Here is an 18833-nt window from a genome sequence, read left to right on the forward strand (position 1 = left end):
ACACAACATGCCTCGTCTTAGTGTGATCAGTGTTGTAAACCACATTCTCCAAGGAATTATAGCCGCCGCACTAGATGATTAAATTAATTATCTCTTGTCAGTTTAAGTTTTTTTGTGTTTAAAGTTTTGGAATAAGTAGTGATTTAACTCGGTATATGCTGTAGCTAGTTCCAACGTACCTTACTCCCATTTTCAATATAAACAATTAAATAATTTATTTTTTTATTTTTTTATTTTGTATCCACTATATTAATCTAGCTAGATCTCTCTCTCTCTCTTGGTGCCTATTACTTTTCCGGTCTTTTGCAAATAATTAGCAGTAATTTTTTTTTTTTTTTTTATAAATGTTTTCACATTTCTCTACTATGTAACCCAATCTCTGGGACACAACAAAAATACATAACTATAGATTCTTAACAATTAGAAAAAATAAATAAAATAAAATAAAAAATAAACTATAGCTTCTTATTGTTTTCTCTTCTTTTTTCATTTTCTAGAATAACATGTTTCCCACAATCATCTCCCCAGTTCGAGCTCTTGCTCTATTCTTTCTAATTAATTAAGGTTGACATTTTAAAAAAATAAAAAATAAATTTTATGCAAGTGGTTTGACAAAGTCACTTAGTGAGGGAAATTGCAAGATAAAATATGATTAAATTAGTAGAAGTTTAACTTATGTTCATTTTGCTTCCATTTGGCTAAGGATGGATGTGTGAGCATGCAACTCGAGTTATCCATACATATATATAGACAAGAGAAATGTCACATGATCCCAAGATCTCCAGGATTTCTCATTTTTTCTTCCATTTAGATAAGAATAGAAAAATTTTATCACTGTAACCTATTTTCTCCTTTCAATTAGAAGAAAAAAAGAAATATTAGGTGCTTTTTTAAGTGCACACTCTTTAATATGGCAATTAAAATCCCAATTAATTATTATTATTATTTTTTGACATGTACACAAGAGAAAATAAGGGATTCGAACTAGTAACATCCGCTTCATGAGACGTGGTCCATAGATGATTGAGCTATCCATTGGAGACATTCCAATTAAATTCTTGATAATGTATATAGCATTTCTCATGCATGTAGATAAAATAATATGATTTGGTGCAGAAGTCAATGGAAGTATCGTTAGTGGAGATGGTGGTAGGGGTGGAAAGTGCACGCGCGCAGCTGGCTCCCATTTTGAATGGGAGATCCAACTTTTTTGGTGAAGTTAAAAAGTGGGTATTGGCTATTGGGGCCATTGCGCATGAAGTTCAACACCATTTCTTTGAGTGCTGTGCACGCGGCTACTCACATGTGGTGTTGCCGGTACCATTCCACAAGTGCTGTGTGATTGTGGTTGTGGTACCATGTTTTTATTTTTTTACTTTCTTTTTTTAAAAAAAAATTTTTGGAGAGAGAGCCGGGTAGCCTGGTAGGGCAGGAGATTTGCACTGGCCATTATCTGAACTCTCTGAAGCTTCTTAGGATTCATAATTCCATGCATGCCAAAAGTTATTCGACCTTTACATAAAACCAAAGAGCAGGGAACACTAGAAAGATTTTATTTTACATTGGATGATTTCAAAAGAAAATACAAGCACTCATTTATACAAGAGTGAAAAGCGTGCTTACAACTACTCTGACCTTAGTCTTTCTTACATTTATATCTGCTTATAGCCTTTTAACTTTCATTTTTTTTTTCACTAAAGGATACTTCCTTGTTAATTGGCAGGTTCTTTTGTTTTATATAGTCCCTATACGCATTTCATGTAGACCATACATGTTATAATAAACTTTCAACACATTTACACATACAAGATGTTTCTAAATATGTATTAAACAACCATAACGTGCCTGAAACCTCAAAGCTAAAATTAGATACATACATGCCAGAGGTTGGCCTGAGAATGATTTGTTGTTGAATAGTAGTATATAATGAATCGACACATTTATAACATCGTTAAAAATAAATAAATAAATTTTAAAAACACACACACACACTGAAGGAAGAGAAAGATCAAGTTTAGATGGGACACAAGTGCAATAAGAGGCGAAGAAGCAAATAAATAATTGCTCATTACTTTTCCTAGCATTTTGGGTTTATTTCGTTTTTGTTAGGAACTTCAGTCATTAGTAGAATATATACAAGACAAACAAAAGGCGGTCGAATTTAATATAAAAAAAAAAAAAAAAACGTGGACCGCCCTACTGTAATTTTGTTGGCCTGTTTTTTATATACACATTCGTTTCGGCCCGAGGAAAAACTCCTAAAAGGAAACTTTGAAAACCTTTACAATCATTCAAAACCTCAGCGAACATCAAAAGGAGTTGACAAGCAATTTCCAAAGCAGCTGCTGCTACCAACATCGGTGACCGTCTCATCCTTGCAGTGCCCAATGGCTTTGGTATTTCGATCAGAGCTTCTGCATCTGTGACAAACAAACTTAGCAGGGACTGCGTCGGAATCATCGATACCAGAACACCGAGTGTGTCGCCACACACCACAAATATCACAAGCCAACATTCTCTCCCCGTCGTCGTCCTTCGCCCCGCAGCTGCAATCCACCGTCCACCTCTCAACTCCCCTCTCCATTCTAAATCTACTCGGTCCAATTTTCCCGATGCACATTCCTCGCACTCGAACAGATTCAGTTGTTGACCCTAACAAGAGCTTGACCTGGGTGGTGTCATCTACACTGCCGTAGCCAAGTAGCTCTTCAGCTTGAAATCTTGTGAACATCAGATACACCTCTTGAAAAGCTTTTGATGCTTCGAGCTTGAGGTCGGATACGGTAGCATTTGGGTGCAGGATAATTAACTCAGGGGGTGGGTTTATGGCAGAATCTTCAGATTCATCTATGAGCTCCACCTCACATGACAGACATATTGCAGATGAGTTTGTGATTGATGACACTATTTCAACCCTGTAGTCTTTCACAAAGTGCTTGCAGTCAAGGAGCTTCTCCGCTGAGCTGATTGCAAGATCCCTTGTTGCCTGATGACCATTAATTACCATAGTTTGAGGATGGAGCAAGGATTCATACAAGTATCTGAGATCCCGCTGATGATTTTCTTCAGATGAGCAGCTAAAAATGGAAGAATCGTTGCAAGCTGTCATTTCACCAATGGAACCATTTCCAGGCTCGAGTCTGTCAAAATAAAGGGCAATGTGTATAAATCCAACCAAAGAGAAAATATATACACAGTAAAAAGGGTAATAAACAGGTTGAGGACCAGAATGACCACTCACCTGTATTCAAGAGCACCTGAATCGGGATTGTATCGGGCTTTAACAACCATCCCTTCTCCCGCCAACTTCCCTTCAAGTTTCCCAAGGCAGCAATCGAGGACCTCCGGAGGACCCGCCTTGTATACGGCACCTCTAAGAGCTCGACAACTTACCCAATTAGAACCCGAAACTGCACGAAGAACTCTAAGCATGGCTGCTTCCACCCGTTCAATGTCACTCCCAGTCCAAGAACTCAAGACCTCTGAAGTGCAAGCTCGGTGCTTCTTGCAGGTGACATCATCAACCCTCGATGAAGACTTGTGAGCATCATGGATCAAACTCATCAAAAAACAAAAGAGATCTCTTATATTTACAAGCTCACGCTCCGATAAGGACTGGTAATGTGAGACAATAGCCTGCAGGCGGGTTCGGGGTTCCAGCCCCTGGGAGAGGAAGATGGACAATGGAAGGGTAGAGAGGGTTTCAACAGCCATTTTGTAAGCATCAAAAGTGAGGGCAAAGCTACCAGCACCAAATTCGTAACCCCAGTCACCGTACCATGGATGGCCTTTGGTGATGGCATGAAGCAGCCGGTACTCCAACCCATACTTTTTTGACACATCCATCACACTCACTTTTCTGTTAATGTGTATACAAGTGAACAATGAATTAATAAATAAAAACCGAAATTTATGTCATGACTATAATTAAAATAAAATATATGGGACTAAGGGCATCCATCAGAGGATGCATCAGGAAAGGGGGGCCAAAAAAGGAAGGAAACATAAAATATGAAATGATAAGAGAACATAGACATCAACTGTCAATCTCAGAGAAAATTTGTACCTTAAAAGGCCCTTGATTTGAAAAAAATGCATATTCATGAGACCAATTTATCCAAATATATATATCATGAGACCGATGTAAACCTTGACGTTATACCACCAAGATTATCCAAATATATATATATATATATATACACATATCATGAGACCAATGTAACCTAACTACTTTAAAGTAGACTATGTGATATCTGATCCTAATACATCTACCATTTCAATAGACAATTTCACCGAACTCCAGACAATATGGGCACAGGAAAAAAAATATGAAGGATTTGAAACTAATTTGTTCATACACATAATAGAAAAACTTCGACTACCATACAAACAAGTTGTAATTACACTAAAAAATCCTAACCTGACACCAAGGATTTTACAAAGACGATCCCAGAAGTCCATTATATGATACCCAGAAAGAACCCTTGAGCCCCCTTCCCTACCATTAACCCTAAGAAGGTGTCCATAACCATTTGAATGGACTACACCATGTAAAAGATGAGTTGTGTTCTCCAATTGGTTAAACACCCAATCTTCAACATCATCTGTACTTGTCACATGGTTGCATGACTTGCACCTGAAATAAAGAACGCATCATATAAGAAAAAAATCATGTACACAAATAATCATGTCATCATTTTCAAACTAATTAGAGGGACAAAAATAATACAATTCTGTATAAAACTAGTCTAACAGCTACGAAATCAATCCCAGAAATCTCAAAAGCTATAAGAATCACATTATCCATTCATGAACAAACTATGAAAACTTTTTTAGTGCTGATGATATCCTTTACAAAAATCTTGTAAATCAATTTTTTTAATAACACCTCAAAATTTACTTTAATATCTAGAGAAGTACATTTTCTTTAATTTTTTAAGAAACATATTTAAAGCAAATTTAAATTAAATGGAGCTCTTCCCGTTACTGTTGTCAAATAGCAATACCATGTTAAATCAACTTAACATTAATGCACAAGAGAAATCAAAGAACAACGATGTCATCAGATATAAACATATAGGGTCAGTTCCGAATAAAAACATATGCCAGAATAAAAACACATGCCATCACAATAATCACACATATCTGACACCGTTCACTTCAGATATTGATGTTGCAAAAAGTACAATAGAAATAAAAGTAATCCCACACGAGTTACATTACAAATGTACATAAACAAGGGCAGACGAGCACAGAAGTTAAGGTCCTCACTTGGATTCTGACAAGTGCAAGACATCTCCGCAGCACATGCATGGCTTGTGATAAGCACCAATGGAATTACCATCAGCCTTGATGATAAAATGAAAACGTTTCCCACATACTGGATGGCCACTCCAACCTGCGAATTGAAAAGAAAATAAAAAATTAAAACGTTGTAACTAAAATTTGGATGCCACATTTTAGCAATGTCCCAGGTCAAAAATTAGAGAGGAACACTCTACTTAATGTTACAGATTTCTGTTATCTAATTTCAGTAATTGCAACAATATCGTTCATTGTTTTCTTACATTTTGTTGGCAACTACCCAATTTCAAATTATCCCAGTTCGCAACATATATCTAAGCTGGAATCTAACAACAAAGGTTGTCTTTTTTTTTCCATTAAAAAAAAAAAAAAAAACCAAGAACAAAATTGTCAAACTGCAATGCCATTCAAATTTCAAAACTTGTAAAATATTATTCGATTAATCCGAAAAACTTTAGTCAGCAATAGATTTCATTTAAGAAATAATAATCACAGAAATTAAACAAAATTCTCAGGTCACTCCAACCAATGTTCACACGGAACCATCCTACCCACCTAGGATGCAAACGTCAGCCTAACCTTATCCGAAGTATATAAAACAAACACTTCCCATTATTAATGTCGGAAAAACCAAGTTTAAATAAAACAGATAAACAGCCGCCCTCTCTTTCTTTTCTTTTTTGTTTTGAAACGTCCAATAATACTAGCTGTCACGCAACAGCAAAAGCACTCTGGCCCATTATATGGTGGTACAAGATGGTCCGCCTGCGTGACACGTGTAAATTAATAGCAAGAGCCAATGGCAGAGGGGTAAGTCTCTTTCAACCATGGGCCCCACCCGTTAATGTCTTATCCTGTCAGCTGGACCCACAAACCACAGGCATGTACCACTAAGAAAAGATTTTCATCTCATACCCTCTCTCGCGTTTCAATCGCGAGAATATGATGTCCAAATACTCCTCTATCATTATTATTCTTTTTCTCATTTTTTCTTCTATGGGTATTAGGCAATATTCATCTTTCATTAGTCAGTCGTAAGTTAACTAATATAAAAGTCTATGATCACGATATATTCCGACGAAATCAAAGCGAGTTGGAGATATGCAAAGAAGAGAGAGAATCGGTCAACAACTCAGTGAGTCGACTCACCAACCACTCGGCACTGGTCGCAGTAAACCGATCTGGATCTGGTCACGTCCTCTTCGACGACGTCGAGGTAGACAACCGCAGGGTGCGAATCGGGACCATCCGTAAGATCTCCCACCCGGAACAGCATCTGCCACGTCAGTAGATGCGGAAACAGCGAAGAGGGAGGCGGGAGCAGCGCGTTCCTCGTCAGAAACTCCTTCACGCGCGTCCTGAAGGGCCCGCCGGAAACTCTGTCGTCTCCGCTCATTGACAACGAAGGAAACGTCAGGAAATCGTGCAGATCCGCTGTCACGCGCCTCTTCATCCGCTTCTGAGGCCTCCCGTTCTCCACCATGGCTGTAATACCAAGCGCGTGGATCTGATATCGAGGCGCGTGACAGATCGGCCGAAAACAGGTATATAATCTAGCCGGAAGAGGCTTGGAAGGTTTTAGATCAAGATCTGAAAACGGTCAATCGAACGGCTGAGATTGAAGGATGAGAGAAGCGGTTGATTCTAGAGAAGACAGAGACAGAGAGAGAGAGAGAGAGAGAGAGAGAGAGAGGCTGAGAAGGGGACGAAGAACGTGTTGTTGGTTTAGGGTTTTCAGGGCGTGTTTGGATTCTAAGATTTCATATCATCATCCAATTAGTTATATTTATTTATTTATGTATTTTCTGGATGCTTTTTTTTTTAATTTATGTTCGTACTTTTAAAAAATAAAATAATAAAAATCTTTTTATTTCTGGGAATTCGGGAGAAAGGAACGAGTCGGTTTGGAGCAGGCCGGAGAATGGAGATAAAGAAGGAGAGAGGTTTTTTTAAGGATTCGAAATCTTAGATCGTTAAGGGTGTGTTCACTGCTTCCAGAGGGTATAATAGGGCTTATAAATCAGCGGAATTACGGGATTGCCCTTCTTTTGTCCTTATTATGCTTCGTTGTGTTTCTAATTACGCTCGATAATCCTATCGTATTATTATATAGAGTATTTTGGATATTTTCGGAGTATGCCAGCTATAGGGAAACATTAATTATGTAACATAATATGTTTTTCTATGAAAAATAATGAAAATTTTACAATATTAATATAATAATAGTCTTGTTTAATTTTTGAATCACTTCCTGTTAAAAAAATAAATTAAAAAATCTGATGGGACTGTCAAGTTATTATTGAAGAATATTTGTAAAATAAAAATATAGTTCAAAAAAATGTAAAATTAGTTCATATGATTTACCTGCTTTACAATTAGCTCTATGTGAAATCAAAATGAACTCAAAGATTTCTGAGTTATGCCACAAAAATAATCTAGTCCCTATATTCAAATTTTATCCACTAATTTAACATATTCTGTCAGTGTGACATTTATTTAAATAGAACAAACATTACAATTTTATTGGGTCTAACGTTTTACGCTATTAAAATATGTTATGTCAATGAACATAATTTGACTATAAGAACTAAGTTATTTTTTTAGCATACCTCAGGAACTTTTGAGTTCATTTTAATACCACGGTGAGTTAATTACAAATCATGTAAATCATAACTAATTTTGCATTTCTCCTAATATAATTTGTTGTTTTACTTTTTTCTGAGTTGAAAATTGTTTCTCTAAGCAAGGATTTGCTTTATATGTAAGTTTTTTTCTTCTAGAATATTCTAAAAAGGTAATGACATGGTTTTGAACACAATTAAGGTTGTTGGGTCAATTTGAGGAGGTGCCATGGACTGGACCATTTCGGTGGGCACAATAGGCCCAACATCTAGTGTTTCAACTGCTAAGCCTATAATAGGACTTGGGGACAAGATCCATTTAAAAGCCGCGAAAAATGTTAGGGTCCTTAGGGTTAGGGATAGGGATAAGATGATGAGAGGGACATAGAAATTGCATTAGATTATGGACAAAGTTTTTCTCTAAATTGAATTAGAATAATTTTTTTCAATCTAATCTATAAAAATGACATATATCCCTTGAACATGTGAGATGCATATGTTTTTTTAATAGTAGGGACAAAGTTGAAATAAATTTTACTAAAAACTCATTTGTATCTCAGATGTTATTAAAAAAATGAACACATGCCATTTTTATAGATTAGGTTGAAGGAAATTCTTTAACCCAGTTTGAAGGAAAACTTTGTCCTTAGATTATGACTAGGTTGTTTTAAGATTAAAAGCATGTTTAGAATTGTGTTAGAGACCTTAAAAAATATTTTTATAACCTAAAAAACTGGAGAAATGCTAGAGAGCGAAACAAATGAATCCAAAAAAAAATTCAAACTTACGTGGGAATGGTTTTTAAATTAAAAATTGCAATTCTCTCTCCCTTGTCTGCCACTCACGATCTGCCACGTCAGTTTGAAAATTTTTCTATGTTCATTTGTATGGCTTTCCAGCACTTCTCAAAAAGCTGTGCCAAGACAAAAAGTTGTCATTTTTAGTAAAAAATTTCAAAAGTACTTCTTTGATATTTTTACTTTAAAAATTACCAAAACGCATTTAGGCAAAAAATTCAAAATGAAGCTTTTGCCAAAAAAATTATTTCTCAAACATAATCTCAAACATGCTATAAGATTATGATTAAGCCTTATTTACTAACATTTTTATCACTGATCATTTATGAAATGATTTAAAGAGGAGTGATTTGTAGTTGAATAAATTGCTTGGAGACTTTCCATCTTTCGAGCATTTATCCATTTTTAATGGTTTAATGCTACAAATTTAATGTTATTGATTTTTAATGTAGTTACCTATCTTTTTAAGCAGTTCTTAAGCGATTTCAGAAAGGAAAAAAAAAAATAACGTCAAAATCAAGTGGGAACTCTAGAAGAAATAGCTGCAAGAATGATTTTATAATGCGAATTAATTAGCGTTTAATGCTATTGAATTAATTATCGTTCAATGCTATTAGTTTTCAAAAAGTTTTAGATTTACCTGATAAAAAATACTTTTTTAGTTTTTATTTTTAAGAAATAAATCTTTATCATCCATTATTATTAATCAGGGGTTTTAGGCGGCTGCCTAATTGGCATAATGGTCTAGTCAGCCCTTTTGATGTTAATAAAAAAATAAAATATTTTGTAATCAATCAATGGTATTCTTCTATCCTTAATGAAGGTATATTGTGTTTTCTCCTACCTGAAGCCGAGAATTGTTTTATTCAAATCCATTTCCAGTTTTTTTTTTTTTTAAATGAATAACGCTACTCTTTACACTCATTTATCATATTTATGTCACATCAGTGAACATATTTTAAGTAGTTTTTTGTTTTTGTTTTTTAAGTGCCTGAATTGAAAAACCACTTAAAATACGTTTCGTCCATCGGCATAAAATAAAGCGATAAATATGTGTAAAAAGTATTATTATTTCTCATATACTTTACTCTGGTCTACAGGAAAAATTTATATGAGCACCAATTCTGTTGTGCTTGCACAACTTAGCTGTGAGCCTTTGAGCCTCCTCCAACAATACTTTGAATAACATTCTCATTTCCTGTGTTTTTCCATTAGGGTAGATAGTGTGAAAGCTCCCAAAAGAGATCACAATAACAGACAAACGCTCAAAAGACCAAGCATGCCAAAAACCAGGAGGAAGATAAGGAGGAAAAAGCTTAGACAAAAAGCAAGACATCAAGGTAGACTGTTGCTGATTCCAAACCGTTTCTAGCTTTTCTTAAAGAAACAAACATTTGTTGGTGTTCTTTATACATATATGAAAGGCCAAACCTGTTTCATAACAAGTACTACTGTGAGAGGGACAGAAGCTCAAACATGGATGTGCCTGCAGCTGCTGCTCTTGTGCTTGGCATCATTTTCATCCTTGCTTCCCCAAATGAATCTGCACAGCAATTTTCTGGAATGTTTGTGTTTGGAGATTCACTAGTAGATGATGGAAATAACAACTTCCTCAGTTCTTTAGCCAAAGCAAACTACCTCCCTTATGGAATCGATTTTTATGATGGTCCAAGTGGTAGATTTTGTAATGGCAAAACTATCATTGATTTTCTTGGTAACTTTCTTTTCTCTTGGAGTAATATTGCTATATGTACACACTATTTTATTTTATTTTATGTATTTGGGTGTGCTAATATGGTAGTGTAATGTGGTAATGGTACATCAGCCAATATTCTTTTCTCTTTTTTTCTCAAACCCTCTCTCTCTTGAACCACGCCACTCCCAACCATCATGTAGGGGCGGTTAGGACCACCAAATGTGGTGCGTACTAAATTTAGTGTGTTTTGTTTTGTACCAATTTGAAAATCGAGATGGTTGCAACCACTAGATCTCACTTGTGAGGGTGGTCACAACCACCAAATCTCACTCGTGAGAAGGTTCGTTGGGGCAACCGACTACATTTTTATCTTTTCAGAAGATAGTCAATCACCCATGAGAGTGACGGGGTGGCTGTTAGGCCATCCCTAAATTACTTTTGTTTTACTTTTTCAAGACTTACATGACATGTCTGGTCCACTGAATTGTCACCTCAAATTTAATAATATGTATTTCACTATTGCTGTTGTGTTTGAAAATTGCAGGGGAATTGGTGGGTCTTCCTTATCTTCCAGCCTTTACAAGTACTTTAACATCAGAGATTAAAGTTATTAATGGAGTAAACTATGCTTCGGCTGCTGCTGGGATTCTTGATGAGACTGGAAGACAACTTGTAATGTCTTCTATATATAATTTAGATATATCTTACAATGTTTTTTCGGCCCATTTTTTACCCAACAATATGCATGTCTGCATGAAACAGGGAGATCGGTTTAGCTTAAGGCAGCAGGTGCAAAATTTTGAAACCACCTTGAACCAACTAAAGAGCCAAATGGACGAAAAACAATTGAGTCAATATTTGGGCAGGGCTTTAGTCGTGATGATCCTTGGTAGCAATGATTACATAAATAATTATCTCTTGCCCACATTTTACACCACAAGCTCCAATTACAACCCTGTAGACTACGCCAATCTTCTTATCGGCCTCTACACAAGCCACATATTGGTATGGAAAAATATGATTTACTCAGTTATGAAATTTCCGACTTCCTCTCTCACTCCTGCTCGAATTCTGTAAAATTCGGACAAAAAATTTCGGGGATCCTTGTCGTACAAAAAGCGATATGTGTTTGGACATTTTTCTTTCTTTTATCCCATACTTTTCATGAAGCAGATGAAGCTTTTGATTTTGTTTCTCTTTTTTTTTTTGCAGGCACTTCAAAGCTTTGGTCTTAGAAAGTTCTTGTTGGCAGGAGTTGGGCCACTTGGTTGCATTCCTAACCAACTGGCCTCAGGTGCTGCTCCGGCGGGAAAATGTGTATCATTTGTTAATGACATTGTCGGACTATTCAACACTCGGCTAAGATCTCTTGTGGATCAGCTAACTAGAAGCCATCCTGGGTCCATTTTCGTTTATGGAAATACCTTTGAAGTCTTCACCGACATACTTAACAACCCTGATAGTTTTGGTATGAACTTAATTAAAAACCCCTATCCCTTCATGAACTAATTAAGGGCAGCATTTTCCAATTTCTTATGAGCAATATTACTTGTTTTACATCGGCTGACGTTACGTGTTTTAAGTAACTAAAACAAAAAGTCATTTAAAACACATTACATCAACCGGTGTCAAATGAGCATAAAAAATAGCCTTTACTCATTTCAAGTAATGTGGTTTTATGTGTTGTAGGATTTAGTGTGGTCGATAAAGGATGTTGTGGTATTGGAAGGAACCAAGGACAGATAACTTGCCTTCCATTGACAATTCCATGCTTGAATAGAGACAAATATGTCTTCTGGGATGCCTTTCATCCAACCCAAGCTGCGTATCAGATCATTGCTCGAAGGGCTTATATTGGCCCACCTTCAGATTGCTACCCAATCAATGTGAAGCAAATGGCAGAAGTGTAGAAGTTGATTCGGGCTTATATTAGCCCACCTTCGGATTGCTACCCAATCAATGTGAAGCAAATGGCAGAAGTGTAGAAGTTGATTCTTCAACTATATATAATCAATTGCCGAATCACTAATTAAATTCATGCCTACAAATATAAATGCAAGCAAGGATATATAACTAGTATCCCCACCGACTTTGGAACTAAAACCAGCCTATGAATATATGAGTTCATTCATTTTGAGCAAGCGTCCAAACAATATCAACAGATACCTAATATTTTATAACAAAGTAAAACTTGGGTGCTTTCTTACATAAGATTTTCCGATCTAAATCCAAGGACATAGCAAATAACACTTCATTGACTATGAGATATGTTTATTATATGATTAGTGACATTTAAAAAACGCTCCCAGCGTGCACATTAAGTTCAGTATCTGTTACATTGGAGAATCATAAATGCATGTGGGGTGTTTTCAGATTGTGATACCTGATGTTATAGGCCCATAAGTCTTTGTTTGGTAGGGCCTAAAATGGCCAAAAACAACCAGAGCATGAGTTGGCTTCTTGAAAAAGAATGTAGAGCCTCGAAGGATCTAAATCCAAATTCAAGGCTGAAAACTAGATAGTACATCTTACAGCTCAGAAAGAGAAAAAAAAAAAAAAAAAAGAAAAAAAGAAAAGAGATAGTACTATAGTAGTACTTCTCACAAATAATTCATCCAAAACTTTCATGGCAAGTAATGAGGTTCTATTTGTTAATGTTTTTTAGGTGGTATTTTTGGCTTTTTACTTGAAAAAGTATTTTGAAATAATATAAAGATTAATATAGTTTTAAGCATTTTATAAGTGTTTTGTGTGTTGGATTGTTTGTTAATATTTTTATTTGTAAAAAAAAAAATATTATCCAACAAAGTCAAGAATCATTTGAGTTCATTTCAAAAAAAATAAAAATAAAATAGAAAGGATTTATTTTATTGTTAAGTAGTTTTACAAATATAATAATGTATATATTATCACATAATAAATATGTTATTACATCATTTAAATTTTTTTTAAAATGTAACACAATATATGAAATAAAACAAAGATTAAAGCAAATGATAAAGAAAGTAGGAGTAGTATTAAATTAAAAAAAAAGTCCCCAATGAATAAATCAATTGGCTGAAGATCACGCCCCATGAAGCGGAGGCCGTTAGTTCGAATCTCATTTTCCCCTCTTGCATGAATATGTTAAAAAAAAAAAAAAAGTATTATTCATTCACAAACAATTCCAAATTCCCAATCACAATTAAAGAGCCATTTTGCCATAAAAGTAAAGAACCATCCTATGAAGTTATGCTTTGTTTGATAATTTTTTTCTTTTCTTTCTTTCTTTTCTTTTTTTAAATAAAAAGATTAACTAATAAATTAAAGCATAAAACACTCACAAAAATATTCAAAAAAATTTAAATAATTTATATCACTTCAAAATATTTTGCCAAAACAAAAAAAAATATATACACTCTCATTCGTATCACACTTTTCGGATAAACTTTCCTTTCCATTTCCGAATTTCAAAATCTTATAAAACCCAATTTAATAAAAATTTGGGGTCCGAGACCTTTGGTGGACCTACCTGTATAAAGTCCATATATAGTCCGTCCAAAGCTTCTTCTCCAAGCATTTTCTCCTCTCAGTCTCTCTCACATATATCACTGTCTGTGCCACTCAAACCCTACGCGCTTGCTTCCCAATCGCCGGCGAGTTCCACCGTGAACCTCGCTATTTCCGGCATTTTTTCGTCCTTCTCCGGCCAGGATCCGCAGGTATTGCCTGCGATACACTCTTCTCTCTCTTAACTCGCCATGTGACCAAAACCCTATTTCCTTGCATTCTGTGCATGTATGTGTACCTTTCTTGCGTTTTGTTCTTCATGCATTACTACTTCTTTGAGTTTGAACTGATTTTCTAAATTTCGGTGTATATATATTTTTTGCTTGTGTATGCATATGCGCGCTGTGTATGTGTATGAGTATGTGTGTGTGTGTGTGTGTGTTTGTGCATGTGTGTGTTTGTTTTTGCTTGTTGATCTTTGTGTAAAATGCAATCGCCGATCAGTATCGTTTTTCAGCTAGATAGTGTTTCTTCTTAAGATAAATTTATGCTCTCTCTCTCTCTCTCTCTGAAGCTGCTTATATGTGTATGGTTGTTGATCTATGTGTGAAATGTGATGGCTGATCGGTATCGTTTCAGCAAGATAGGGTTTCTCCTTGACCTAGATTTGTGCTTTCTCTCTGTGAAGCCTTGACTCTTGCTCTCTCCATAGAAGTTTAGGACAGATCTGTTGCTTATTTATTTTTTGGGGAGATTTACTTTGAAATAAAGTTTTGTTTTGGGGTAGATCTCTTGGTTAGTTCGTGCAATGGATGCGTTGATGGTGGATATTCTAGAACATTTCTGGAGAAGTATTGTATTTTTATTAGAATGTACCTTTTGCCCTGTTTGGTTGCTGAGAAGCTGAAGGATAATGTAAAGGTATCATGGTACTGCATTTTTGTGTGTAATTGGTTTATTCTTGATAACTCTTTATTTTCTGTTTGGTTGCCGAGAATGCAAAGGGATGAAAAGGATAAATCGATGTAAACATGTACATATAATATCTCTTTCTTATAGTAATATAGATCTGTACATTCAATATCTTTTTCTCTTAAAGTTGAAAATGACAAAATTTTAAGTTAACTACATGTTATAAGTTTTTTGCCCCTTTTTACAATGAAGACTATGGGTTTACTTAAATTTTTGTTGGTAAAATTTTTCTACTTCGAACTTTTTAACCATGTTTGTTAAAACTGATATTCTGGCAAAATTATTTTATAATATGCATTGCTGCCTCTATTTCTCTTTGAGGATGTTCAATTGTTGAAACAAAATTTTCAGTGTTATTCAAATTAGCTATGGGGTTAAACAGCATAAGCCTATAAATTATACTACTTTCTTGAGGATATAATTGGGAGCAGCTCAATTAGCACATAATTTTTTGTTGCTTGGGCATTAGCAAGGGAAGCTTATGGCCTCATTTCTGGTGGACTCTGTCACACATGGCATTCAATATTGTAGAAAGACAAAGAAAGCGAAGTGGAAGCTTTTTACGTGTATCTCCTGGGTAACAAATTGGAAAAAAAAAAGAAAAAAGAGTTAAGTTGGTAAATATCATGATTGCTGTGTTAGATTAGTTTGAAGTTATTATGCAGCAATTTGTTTGAGACGCATTGCAGTAATGGTTTCTTGCTTCCCTGTTTATGCTACTAAGTTCTTAGTGTGTACTACTCATCTGTAACTAACTGCATAAACTATATTTGTGTTCTTTGTGCACATTTCTAAGCAGTTATATATAAGCAGTTGTGGTTTCTGTTGCAGGAAAAGATGAGTTCGGGAAGAGGGGTTGGAAATCCTAATAATGATCCATCAGCCAAGGGAAAAGGCATATCTGGAGTCTCTAGCCCAAGTGTTGACCAGTTGAGTCACAACATGGCAGACGTCAACCTGAATTCAGGACAGGATGATGGCGAATGGGAGGTTGCAAGGAAGCCTAAGAACAGAGCTGGAAGCAGTGCTGCAAAACAATGGGGTTCTCAGAGTAATAATAACTCTAGAGCATGGGGAAATCCAAATATGGGTCAGAAACAAGGGATACGGAATAATGGTGGACCAGGAAGGGCTTATGGAAATACCCGGTCGACACAAACGGCTGATCCTAAGCGACCTGCTGGCAGGGGACATGTGAGACCCCAACCATCCACCAGGGGTTTTGAGGGCAACTACATGGCCCCACAACCTGTAATCGGCCCTCCATTGCAGCATGGATGGAACTGGTCTGCTGTAGCTGGTTCCACACAATCCAAGGGATCACAAGATGATGGCCTGCAAAACAACGAAAGCATTTCAGAGTCCCATCATGGTGATGATGTTGAGGCAGATAAGTATGGCAATGCTGATGAGGTTGATGATGATGACTCTGACACAATTGATGATACCGATGATGATCTTCTAAGTGATGAATCTGACTCTGATGCTAGTCAAAAGAGCCATAACACTCGCAAGAAGAGCAAATGGTTCAAGAAGTTCTTCGACATTTTGGATAGCTTGTCTGTTGTTGAAATAAATGACCCAGCACGGCAGTGGCACTGTCCTGCATGCCAAAGAGGCCCTGGTTCCATTGACTGGTACCGAGGCCTGCATCCTTTGATGACACATGCCAAAACAAAAGGCTCAAGCAGGCTGAAGGTCCACAGGGAATTGGCTGAACTTTTGGAGGAGGAGTTGTGCCAGAGGGGAACTTCAGTTGTTCCAGCTGGAGAGGTATTTGGTAAGTGGAAAGGTCTGAAAGATGATGAAAAGGACCATGAAATAGTTTGGCCTCCAATGGTTGTTATCATGAATACAAAGCTTGAACAGGATGACAATGACAAGGTAGGATCATATTTTCTTATCTGTGACTTGCAGCAATATCCAAATATATTGTCATCACAAAAGCAGCTTCATGTTCTTATTTTAACTGAACAGATTGATTGCTTGATTTTGATGTTTACTCTAATTTTACTCATGTCTGTATTGAACGGTTTTCAGTGGCTAGGCATGGGGAATCAGGAGCTTCTTGACTACTTCAGCTCCTATGCTGCTCTTAAGGCTCGACACTCTTATGGTCCACAGGGGCACCGTGGGATGAGTGTTTTGATCTTTGAGGGGTCTGCAAGTGGTTATTTGGAAGCTGAGCGCTTGCATAAGCATTTTGCTGAGCAAGGAACTGACAAAGACGCTTGGGGACGTCGCAACCGTGTCTTATTTCATCAGGGTGGGAAGCGCCAGCTTTATGGTTTCATGGCCATGAAAGAAGACTTGGATGTATTCAACCAGCATTCTCAAGGTTCTCAATCTGATCTAATCTCTCTCCCCGTCAGTTGAATCCCTTGGAAACATGTGATAACTTCTATGCATAATTTTTTTTTTTTTCTCTCTTTGTGGAGTTTCCTCTGAACTGTTTTTGTTATTGACTAGGTAAATCTAAACTGAAGTATGAGATGAGATCGTACCAGGAGATGGTTGTGAACCAAATCAGACAGATGAGTGAGGACAACCAGCAGCTTGTCTATTTTAAGGACAAGATTGTCAAGGAAAAGAGGCATTCAAAAACTGTTAAAGAATCTCTTGATCGTGTTACTGAGAAGCTGCGCAAGACGGAGAAGGATTTCCGCATTGTGAGACAGAGAACCAAAATGCAGCATGAAGAAAACAAGGAAGAGGTAATATCAGTTTTTTGATAATCTTGTACTTGTAGGTAGTAGTAGTGCCAATGAGGTATCCCACCAAAAAGAAAAAAAAAAAAAAAAAAAAATTGCTACCCTTTTCTTTGTCTGTCTTTCATATGGTTGCTGTATCTTTTCTTGTTTGGAATATTAATTCAAATTGGCTCAGTGTTTGAATATTTTTTTTCTTTGTTTATGAAGATGTATGAGCAAGAGAATTTCTTCAAGGATCAAATCAAGATTATCCATGAAACAAGGGATGAAAAAGAGGAGAACTTTGAGAGGCTGCAACAACAGGAGCGTGAAAAGATGAAACTTTTAAACGCGAATCCTTCAAGCGCAGACGAATCTAGCCAAAGGTAAAATATAATATGCAAGCTGAGTGGATAATTGTAGTGTGTAGCATAATTAGTGCTTTGGGTAGGTGGCGGTGTTTGTTACATTTTTTGTATTCTTTTTTTATTTTTTTGTGTATAGGGCTGAGGAAATCGCAAAGTACATAAAGTGCCAAGATCAAGAGATGGAAGCCTTTGTAGAAGAGAGAGACAAGCTTATAAAAGCTCAGGAAGAGAAAAAGGCTGAAATGAAGCGGAGGCAGTGGGAGGAAGAGGTTGAGCTTGAGAAAGAGTTCAATGCAGAACTAATTCAACTAATGGACAAGTACTCCCCACATCGTCCTGATGCTGCTGCTGGCCTTTAAATTTGGTGGTGGACGAGTGTACCCCTCCATTCCGTTCCCCCCACCTTCCTACTTTTTGCATACACTAATTCCCCTCGTAACTTTAGACAGTATAGACTTTTTACCTTTTGCAAAGAATATTATACCAAAAAGATAGGAACAAAGAAAGTTAGTAGCATATGGTAATTACTGTAGACTGTAGACCTGTGTCTGACAGCTTTATTGCGTCAGTTTTTGTGGGTAAACGATGGCTGCAATTTTTATCAAGTTTCATCTCTTATCTATGGTGGTATGAAGTTGTTGTTTTAAGGCTTTTTGTTTTTCACCTTTTCTTCTCTTTTGTCTCTTGTTTGTCACTGGTGTTTTACGTTTAGTCTGTGAATGAATTTCTAGAAAATGATTATGGTAAAGATTAAAAATAGAAAGTTTCTTTTGAAGTAGTATTTTTCTTTTAGTGTAGACTAATTGCTGTATATATACAACTTGTGATGGTAGTAAAAATTTATATAATTGCATAGCAATTTACTAGAAAGGCATTACCGTTGATGTGTGATTCGC

General features: G+C 36.2%; 3 protein-coding genes across 3 annotated transcripts; 2 read left to right on the forward strand and 1 right to left on the reverse strand.

Annotated features, from left to right (window-relative positions):
• Positions 1–2044: 2044 nt before the first annotated feature.
• Positions 2045–7365, reverse strand: LOC132183882 (PHD finger protein At1g33420). The gene is made up of 5 exons (XM_059597345.2): positions 6454–7365; positions 5272–5398; positions 4421–4636; positions 3242–3859; positions 2045–3140 (listed from the first exon to the last, which is right to left on the reverse strand). The coding sequence occupies exons 1-5, from the start codon at positions 6785–6787 to the stop codon at positions 2300–2302; spliced, it is 2136 nt and encodes a 711-aa protein (XP_059453328.2). The 5' UTR covers positions 6788–7365; the 3' UTR covers positions 2045–2299.
• Positions 7366–10185: 2820 nt separating this feature from the next.
• Positions 10186–12520, forward strand: LOC132185711 (GDSL esterase/lipase At1g71250). Its single transcript, XM_059599482.2, has 5 exons — positions 10186–10436; positions 10963–11090; positions 11181–11423; positions 11631–11886; positions 12108–12520. The coding sequence occupies exons 1-5, from the start codon at positions 10199–10201 to the stop codon at positions 12326–12328; spliced, it is 1086 nt and encodes a 361-aa protein (XP_059455465.2). The 5' UTR covers positions 10186–10198; the 3' UTR covers positions 12329–12520.
• A 1458-nt stretch (positions 12521–13978) lies between these two features.
• SGS3 (XS domain-containing protein / XS zinc finger domain-containing protein-like protein) lies at positions 13979–18598 on the forward strand. Its single transcript, XM_059597835.2, has 6 exons — positions 13979–14119; positions 15711–16763; positions 16920–17217; positions 17349–17593; positions 17798–17955; positions 18074–18598. The coding sequence occupies exons 2-6, from the start codon at positions 15717–15719 to the stop codon at positions 18294–18296; spliced, it is 1971 nt and encodes a 656-aa protein (XP_059453818.1). The 5' UTR covers positions 13979–14119; positions 15711–15716; the 3' UTR covers positions 18297–18598.
• Positions 18599–18833: the final 235 nt, after the last annotated feature.

This window comes from Corylus avellana, chromosome 7 (genome assembly GCF_965113065.1).
Source record: "Corylus avellana chromosome 7, dhCorAvel1.hap1.2, whole genome shotgun sequence".
NCBI classification, from domain to species: Eukaryota; Viridiplantae; Streptophyta; class Magnoliopsida; order Fagales; family Betulaceae; genus Corylus; species Corylus avellana.

Excerpts from the sequence above, each read along its gene's own strand:
- LOC132183882 (XM_059597345.2), bottom strand. The coding sequence starts at position 6,787 with ATGGTGGAGAACGGGAGGCCTCAGAAGCGGATGAAGAGGCGCGTGACA. Across the intron at positions 4,637-5,271 it reads TTGCACTTGTCAGAATCCAA|GTGCAAGTCATGCAACCATG; the intron begins GTGAGGACCTTA and ends TCTTTATTTCAG. Across the intron at positions 3,141-3,241 it reads TCAGGTGCTCTTGAATACAG|ACTCGAGCCTGGAAATGGTT; the intron begins GTGAGTGGTCAT and ends TTATTTTGACAG.
- LOC132185711 (XM_059599482.2), top strand. The coding sequence starts at position 10,199 with ATGGATGTGCCTGCAGCTGCTGCTCTTGTGCTTGGCATCATTTTCATC. Across the intron at positions 11,091-11,180 it reads ATGAGACTGGAAGACAACTT|GGAGATCGGTTTAGCTTAAG; the intron begins GTAATGTCTTCT and ends TGCATGAAACAG. Across the intron at positions 11,887-12,107 it reads TAACAACCCTGATAGTTTTG|GATTTAGTGTGGTCGATAAA; the intron begins GTATGAACTTAA and ends TATGTGTTGTAG.
- SGS3 (XM_059597835.2), top strand. The coding sequence starts at position 15,717 with ATGAGTTCGGGAAGAGGGGTTGGAAATCCTAATAATGATCCATCAGCC. Across the intron at positions 17,218-17,348 it reads ATTCAACCAGCATTCTCAAG|GTAAATCTAAACTGAAGTAT; the intron begins GTTCTCAATCTG and ends GTTATTGACTAG. Across the intron at positions 17,594-17,797 it reads ATGAAGAAAACAAGGAAGAG|ATGTATGAGCAAGAGAATTT; the intron begins GTAATATCAGTT and ends TTGTTTATGAAG.